Source organism: Caloenas nicobarica, chromosome 1, assembly GCF_036013445.1.
Source record: "Caloenas nicobarica isolate bCalNic1 chromosome 1, bCalNic1.hap1, whole genome shotgun sequence".
Taxonomy (NCBI): Eukaryota; Metazoa; Chordata; class Aves; order Columbiformes; family Columbidae; genus Caloenas; species Caloenas nicobarica.
In genome coordinates this window covers 122,650,911-122,659,384 of record NC_088245.1, presented here as the reverse complement: position 1 = coordinate 122,659,384, position 8,474 = coordinate 122,650,911, and the positions used below count along the sequence as shown (strand labels likewise).

The 8,474-nt window shown below is 55.0% G+C and overlaps 1 protein-coding gene across 4 annotated transcripts in view; it reads left to right on the top strand.

The window, feature by feature from the left end:
• Positions 1–333: 333 nt before the first annotated feature.
• The window catches only part of SIM2 (SIM bHLH transcription factor 2), a 64,933-nt gene continuing 56,792 nt past the window's right edge, over positions 334–8,474 (top strand). For 2 of the 4 annotated variants that reach the window (XM_065632746.1, XM_065632771.1), the window contains exon 1: positions 334–1,432. In XM_065632746.1, coding sequence (XP_065488818.1) covers positions 1,258–1,432 — 175 coding nt within the window. In that variant the 5' untranslated portion in view covers positions 334–1,257. The remainder of the gene's footprint in view (positions 1,433–8,474) is intronic. The other 2 variants (XM_065632764.1, XM_065632755.1) reach the window with 2 other exon arrangements.

The window sequence follows — 8,474 nt, the reverse complement described above, 5'->3', positions numbered from 1 at the left end:
CCTTTGAAAGGCATGTCTATGCGAAAGAGACACCGCTTTGCTCTTTCAATACGTGACAACAAATAATAATAATAAAACAAAAAGGAAGCAATTCCTGACTTTGCAAATGCTTTTTCTTTAAAAGGAGGGGGAAAAAAATAAATCCAACAAAATCAAACCCGCGCCTTTGCCAGCGCTCGGACTTGTTTGGAAAGAGACAACGCTGAAGTGGCACTGGTCCCGAGGAAAACGGATCCTTTAATTTGACTCCGCATGAGAACCACATTTGGAGCTGGGCGCAGCGGCCGGAGCGGCGGGAGCAGCCCCGCGGCCAGCAGCCCCCCGTGCCCGCAGGCCCACCGCCAGCCGAGCCCCGCCGCCGCCCCGCCGGGCTCGGCACCCCCCGCGCCCCGGCGCTGAAGTAGCCCCTCGGGGACTGGAGAAAACGTCTTTCTGCTGCAAGACCAGCCGCCGCCCGCCGAGAGTTGGCCGAGAGGGAAGCGTCTGAAGGAAATGCGAGCTTGTGATTTCGGAGGGCTCCAGCCATCAGCTCCCTCCGCACCGGCGTTGGCTTTCGTTTAGCGGCGGACTGCCTTGCCGCCTAGTCGTCTCCTCGGCATCTCGGGCTCTGGGACCAGCTCATTTTGCACTTCGTTAAACAAGCAGCACGGTCTTTCCTTTCCTTTTCTTTCTTTCTTTTTCTTTTTTTTTTTTTTTTTTTTTAAGAGACAAAGTGTCCAAAAATGGTTCAGCCTGCTTAGCCCGATGATTTCTTGCGTGGACCCTCTATTTTTAATATTTTTTATTATTATCTTTGGACGGGGAAGGATTGAGTAGAAGAAACCTTCAGTGAAGTAAACCCAGTTATTTGCTCCCCGTTGAGGAGAAGATCCGTTTCCAGCTGCAGGCAGAGCAGACCGTGGTTCGTGTAGGTCTTTCACTCTCGGTTTCGAATCGCTAGATATTGCAGGGTCAGAGCAGAACTGCCTTCTCCCGAGCGGCTTACCTGTCGTAGTTGTGGCTCAGAGATCGCCTTCCCCCTCTTCACGCCATTTCTGTCGGTGTTGTTTTTATTTGGTTGTTTTGGCTTTTTTCCCTCCTCTTTTCCCCTTTTTTCTCCTCCACCCGCCCCCCCTTTTATTTTAAATTCGATTCGATTTGGGTGAATTCCCTCCCTTCCTTAAACGAAAATACTGACTCGCCGAAATCCATGCCCCCTGCAATTCGGAAGAATCGGGTCTAATATGCCAGTGTCATCTTCGCCTTGCAGTAGTCGCGATGAAGGAAAAATCCAAGAACGCGGCAAAGACTAGACGGGAAAAAGAAAATGGAGAATTCTACGAACTGGCCAAACTCCTGCCTCTGCCCTCGGCCATCACCTCCCAGCTGGACAAGGCGTCCATCATCCGCCTCACCACCAGCTACCTGAAAATGCGAGCCGTCTTCCCCGAAGGTAACCACCCCGGGGTGCCCCGGGAGGGGCTGTCTGTCTCCTGCCCGGCCCGCACAGGAGGGACGGGGCAGCACTGCGGCCCGAAAGGTGGGGTGGCGGGTGGGGTGCGCATACCCCGAGAAAAGCCCGCATCTCCTCTACCTCCTGTGAGGAAGGGGGGTGTTTGCAGGGGTCCCAGCACCGGGTGGCGAGCAAGGGAAAAGCCGCTGGGGGTGGAAAGGACGCCGCTTGCCTGGGAAGAGGAGGCAGCGCTGCACTGCCCGAAAGCCAAAGCTTGCCGGGGGGTGCCGTGCAAAGCGCGGGCTGCAAATAGCAACTCTGGTCCTGTGAGGCCTAAACTCGAAAACAGCTCTCCCCGGCCGCGCGTAGGAAGACGAGCCCTCCGGGAGCCGCGACCTGGGATATGGGCTGCAAGGGGACCCCGGCCAGGGACTGCGCCGGGCTGGCGGCGGGGCGGGGGTGGGCAGCCCGGACGGTGGTGCGGGAAGGTAGAGCCGTCCGGTTAATCCCTCTCTTCTCCCCCCTCCTCCTTTGCTGCCGGTTCGGCTCCGTCTGCTCGGGGGAACGTCCCGCAGAGAGCGGGCTCCGCCCGGCTCCGGCGTGCCCGGCGTCTGCGGCCCCGGGAGGCAAGTCGCCCCAGCTCCCGGGGAGGCCCCTCGGCACAGTGCTCCTGCCGGTGTCCAGGCACGGCCGGGGGAGGGGGAGAAATAGCGTGGGTGTTATTATTATTTTGGTTTCGTTGGAGTTTTCTGAAGGTAGGGAAGCAGGCTGGGAAATAAGGCGCGACGGCTTCGCAGAGGGGTCTTCCGCCTTCTCCTGGGGCCGGGGCGAGAGAGGAGGACCAGTCGGAGCCGAATTTGCCCCCGAGCGGGGCCGGGACCACGCTGCCCCACGGCCAGGGCCGTGCAGGGGGGGCGAGCGCCGATGACTCCTGAGCTTTTCTCGGAGACACGCAACAACGAGGCCTGACACCGCTCTCTCCTTCTCCCGGGGTTTGGTAAACAATAACCCCCCGATCAGCCTCGCACCTATACCCCGAGCGCCCGAAGGACGCAGAGTTTCGGCCACTTTGGGCGAGGGGAGGCAGCTGGCCGGCACCCGTGGGGAGCAGCCGGCCGCCCGGTCCTTTCCGTGCCGCCGCTGAGCTGATGGGAGGCGTGAAATGAAACGCTGGTTAGTGTCTGCGGGTGGCTAAATAAAGCCCAGCTCCCCCCTTTGTCATTTGTTTGTGCCTCTCCGGACGGGAGTGTGTGTGTGAAGGAATTAGCAAATTCCAGAGTGGAAGGTCTGCTCTCCGTCGCGGTTTCTAAGGAGCTTTAAAAGCCCTCAAATTTAAAAAAAAAAACAAAAAAACAAAAAAACAAAAATCCCACTCCCAAACCGAGAGAAGCTTACCGTTATGGTCATCTAATTCAGTAATTTCGAGAGCAACTGCTAGCAGTGCTACGGAAAACTAGGGCTTCTTTAGCGTGCGCTTCTGAAGCACGCCGGGTGAACAAAGCAAGGGGAAGCGAGACACTTCTCCGCTGCAATTTTGAGCCATTATCCCCCATAGGGAAATTTCGCGATGAGAAATAGCGCGTCGTAATTTCGGGGGGCCATTCGCCGGCCCTTCCTGGGGAACCTGCCCCCGAACGGCTTTGATTTAGGAGGGAAGAAGAGTGGCACGTTTCGAGATGCTGCTGAGTGTATTCCTGGTTTTCCAGTCCTGCTGAGCCTCGAGTAACAAGAGGACGCCGAGAGTAGGTTTATACCCACCAGCTCGGGTGTGTTTTATGTGTCTGTCTTCCTTAAACAGGCCAGGCGTGCGCTTCCGCACACTCTGCTTATTAAGAGCAACGTTTAAATGCATACAGCGAATTCCTGATCTTTCATCGTCTTAAGTACGGATGGAAATAAGTTCAAAAACAAAGCTTTGCACCCAGGAATGACAGGCCCCAGGAATAACCGTCTCCAGCCCCCGAGCCGTGTGTTTAGTACCCGGGAGGGTAGAGGGCAGAGAGGGGAGCTGCAGAGAGGCGGCCATGGGCAGTGCCCGCTACCCCGCCGGCTGCAGCAGGGCATTTGGTGCCGGATGGGGCGGGGAGGGGGGCTGCCCGACGGCACTCGGCCCCGCATCGCCCCTTTCTTCCCTTTCTCTCTGAATTTGTCTGCGGAAAGTGGGGGAGGAAGGTCCTCTCCCCCCTCATACCTAGCTGGTGGCGTCCAGTTGGCTTTACTGGGGCGGGGGTGGGAAGTCCAACAGCCCAAGACGGCTGCCCGGCACGGCGTCTTAAATTCTGGGGACAGTAAGACCTGGGGAAAGTGCCCCTTCGAGTATGCTGGACCCGACGGGTGGGGAGGACCCACGTCCGAGGTCCTGGGGCTTGAAATAAAGGTGGGCAGTAACAGTTGGCCACCCGTCGGCCGCTGCTCCCAGGGCAGAGGGACCGGCGCGGCCCGCACTTCCTCGAGCGTCGCCCCTGAAACGGCTGTCACCGGGGGACCAGCGACCCATGCCACCCTGGCCGCCTTGGCCATCACCGAGGCATCACACCTGTAAGGCTCAAGGGAGTTTACTTCTTCCAACTCGCGGTGGTGGGAGGACAGGCCTGAGACAACTCCAGCATGCGCGCTAGACCCAGGGTAGCTGGAGCCAGCGTGATCAGAAACGTTGTCCAGATATAAAACTGGCTTCCAGCTCTGTCTAGACTGGAGGGGAAGAGAGAGAAGACTATGTTTCTAAAAGCTCCGGTGGATGGCTTCCCCCACACGTTTTATTTCCAGCGCGAGCTGACACATAGTGTAGGTAAAGTCTGAGACTCTCACTGAGGTGTCTGGTCCCAGGGCTTCGACAGGGCTTGTAAGGGGGTTCAGATAGATCTTCTCCTGCTCACCTCTGTCGGGATTTTCCCGAAGATGCACATTTTGGACTAAACTTATAGATCCCCCCGCGGAGGCGCCCGATAAGGCTCAAAAGAAATGAGAGTGAAAGGCGATTTATATTCCAGCTCCTTTCTTCCGCAAAGTGAAAGCCCTGGAAGGCACAACTTCGTGCTCCGACATCACAGATTTTGCCGTGCGGTTTCGCTCTGACCTTCAGATTCATGAAATAAAGTCCAGGAGACAGCAACCTACAGCCTCCCCCGCGCTCCCGCTCTGTAATACCGTCTTCTCTTGTGTTTTGATTTTTTGCCAAGGCATTTATCACTGTAGAACAAAAATACACCGCGGGACTTCTGTCCTGACTGTCAGTATTTTTTTTTAAATAAGCAAATGAAAGAAGGATTCGCAAGAAGAAAATGCATTTAAACCCCGCGATTCTCTGCCTCATGGTTATGGCAGACTGATTAAATTGTGACCCGTTTCTTCCCCCAACCCCGAAGCAGTTTCGAAAACTGACTAAAAAACTGCACACTTATGGATGTTTAAACGGGTTGGGAACGAACTAATTAATAAATTACCAAAAAGATAATGTGGTTTATAAAAAATTTCTGAATAAAATGACTCAGCAGTAGACCTTAGACCTGTTCCTTATTCCGAGACGCAGACAATATAAATTACTAGGCTCATGCAGAGTTTTCGTTCGGTTTAAACCTGGTTGTGAATGTATGTTTTAAGAAAATCAAGTCGAATTGCAGCTATTTCATTAATTTTCATACTCACTCTGAAGAGCTTAATTAATTAATTAATTAAAGCCCGACCCGGCGGCGCGAGTAATTCCTCTGCGAAACCGTGCCTCTATTGTAATAACCGCTACTAGTGGCATTGAAGGTCTTACTAAAACATAAGTGCCAAATGCCATTAGTGTTTCCCGGTAGCTGCGGCAGGAGTCGGCAGACCCTCGGTGCGGGGACGGGCGGCGGCGGCGGGAAGGGAGGGCGGGAGGGGGTCACTGCCGTGGTAGCTGTGGCTCTGCTCGGGACCGCGCTGTTTGTCGTGCGCCCGCTTTCGGGCCTCTTAACATGATCTGGTGTTTCTGGCTCGCCGGGAAGGGTCGGGTTTGGGTTTGTCCGAGTGTCCTGGAGGGTGTTATTGTTTTTTTCTCTAGAACGTGACCTTTTTATTTTTTTTTTTTTAACGATTGTCTTGATTTTGACGTCTGTCGCTACCATCGCCCAACCCTCGGCCAGCTTTCCAGCCGGCGGTGACGCTGAAGCCCGCGGAGAGGAGGCGGGAGGCCCGGCACGTCCCTGCCAAAGTTAAGCTAACGTAGCCCTGCTCCTTCCCAAAACCATCGCAGTCTGGAAGCCTCCCGCCCCGAACAGAGGTTACCCCGCCGGGGCCGGAGACTCTCCGTCAGCTCCAGACTCGGCCCCTCGGACCCGCGTGTCAAGCGGTACGATCCTATGTGCCGTCGGGGCTGAGATGTCTCTCCCTCCGCTGCATTCGGGTCTTAGGGCAAGGTGTCAGTTCTGCCCCTCGCGCAGAGTCGCGCTGCCTTCCCCATCTCAAGGGCTTATGCTAAACCCTGGGCCTCGCCTAAACGAAAGAGCCAAAGTTAGACCGAGGGTAGGGGCCGCCTCCGCCCCGTCCCAGGTGGGTGCCGGGGCTGGCAGTTCGCCGTCCCCTGGTGATTTCCGTTGGCTTTCCCGACGAAGGAAGGCACAACCGCGCTGGGGAAAAAATCCCTAAAGAGAAGCGGTGCTGAAAATCCCGGCTCTTGCAGTTGACCCAGGTTCCTTGTAAAGGATGGCTATTGAATAATGCGAGGGGACTGTGATCTTCGGGGGAGCCGGGGAACAATACAGTAGACACAAAGGAAATACTCCAAGTTACAGGGCAATCCGATACTTAACATAAAACATCACTAAGTAAATCTTTTATCAGAATCCCAGGCAGAAAAACTACCGGGCTTTCAAATGTGTGTGTGTACAAATTTATATATTTGGAGAGCAAAGATGGGAGTTGTTCCCAAATATTTCTAGATCTTATTACAGTTTGACTCACTCCACTCTCTAGAAACTGGGAAATAGTACAAAGTGAATGTTGAGATGCTTTGAAAAACAGCCAGAGACGTCAAAAGACTTTGGGGGCAGTCGTGCCCGGGTTTGCCGAAGGGGAGGGGACGCGTTCGTATGAGAATTCCTACGTCTTTCAACAGCAAAAGTAGCACGTACTTCGAGGTGTCTGCTGAAAACCCCGTCTCTGTCCCTAGGACGCCGTCGTCAGAGCCGAACCTGCCGCCCTGTGCCCGGGAGACGGGCTGTTGGGCACAGCTGCGATTACGGTCGGTTATTTCTCCCTTAGCGTTGCCCGCCAGGCATCCCGCTGTGCCTGTTTTGCCCCCCTAGCACGGTCCCGGTGGGAACGGGACCAGCCGTCGTTACACAAACCAGTAAACGGAGGGCGAACAGGGAGAGGGGCTCGTCTCATCCATGTTTGCCGACGGCCGGATGCCAGCAAAGAGGAGGTTGCGCCTTCGACCTCTTCGCCGTGCCAGCTCCTACCCGCTGGGGCGGGCTCTGCCGCTGAGCTCGGCTCCGGCTTTCCGGGCTTTACGTTACCGGTAGCGCCCGGAGTCTCCCCAGGCCTCTGGCTGCAGGCGATCCCCTATACTGTCGCACGGCAAAGGGGGAGAGGCCACCCCCACGGGTGTCCTCAGCCTTTGCGGGAAGGATGCACCAGCTGCTCGCTCGCTAGCAGGGAAATCGCTGTCTGGGCCAGCGTCGCAGGTAATTAGTGCTGCAATTGGGCATTTTAAAAATATTTGCTTCGAAATGACCCGTTCGGCAGCGCACCGGCTGCACAGCCGTGTCGGAGACCCGGCACCCTTTCCCGCCGGAGACCCCTTTCCCGGCTGGGGCCACCCCAGCAAACGCCCACCGCGTTTAAGCGACGTAGGAAACACTCGCTTTGTATCGGCAGCTCTTTTGGCCTCGCTCCAGTCCAGTGAGTGAAAATGCGTTATTTACTGGCGGGGCAGGAGCAGCTCGGCTGAGTCTATTGCATCCATATGTTTACAGGACGCATACCGCACGTTTGCAAATCTCTCGGAAAACAAGTTAATGGGCGTTAGTCCTTTATCTGAACGTAAGGTTTTTATTCGTTTCTTTCCACCTTTAAAGCGATCTGCTGGTGGATTAAACGATAAAATCATCGGCTTTAAAATAAGCTTACACGAATGCCAGGCTGATCCACCAAACGCATTTAAGTTTGATGCGAGTTCGCAATTGCAACTCCAATTTACAATTTCAAAGGGAACAAATCTGCGGAAGTGATTTTTTTAGTCCAGGTTAGGAAAGAACCTCAAAATAGATGATTTGGGGGATGCTGTGAAACCGTACCTGGCCAGCCGTGGTGGACAGGACGGAGCAGATTGTCAGGCACGGGTGCTGCAGAGACAGTTCGTTCTTGAAGAGCATCTTCGTGAGTGGCACAAAGAGTAAATCTACTTCGTCCTTCAGAAAGTTAGGGCTCGTTTCAGGGCAGTTTTTACATCGCTATGCCTAACTGTCTTTGAAGGAGAAGAAGTCTCTCTCTCTCCCATGTATCGCGACTTGAAACTAGTAAATCGAAATAAGGACAAGCCGCTCAGCACCAGGTCTGGCTCTGTTGTTCGCGTTTGTTATCGTCTCGGGAAAGAGACTGCAGGATGTCTCTGCGATCCTCAAACTTTCCGCCCCAGGGAAAGCAGCGTTTCAGCAGAAAAAAATATTTTGAAGCATGCCTAGAAGTTTAGGGGTCTTCTTTAAACTTCGAATTGGGAAATGGTGCTAGAAAAGTGAGACTTTTCGTTTGTCTTTTCAAAGCAAATTTCCCAATACATGGCCAAACACTCCTCTCGGCGAAGGGAAGGTGTCCTACCCGTACCCACAAGAAAGCGTAGCCGCACACCGTGCACTTCTGCGGCGCGGTTTGGAGAGACCTGCTGGGGCAGCCGGAGCGACTGACATGGGGCAGGCAGACAGACGCCTCCTCTTGGGACTGACCTTGAGCGCTGCTACTGCTTTGCGACGACGGAAGAGAGGCGTCGGGGCCGGCCGAGGTCCCCGGGGTGCCCTGCCTGGCGCTGAGAGCCGCAGGCTTATTTGTGCTTGCCCGGCGGGAGCGGGGAGGCTCT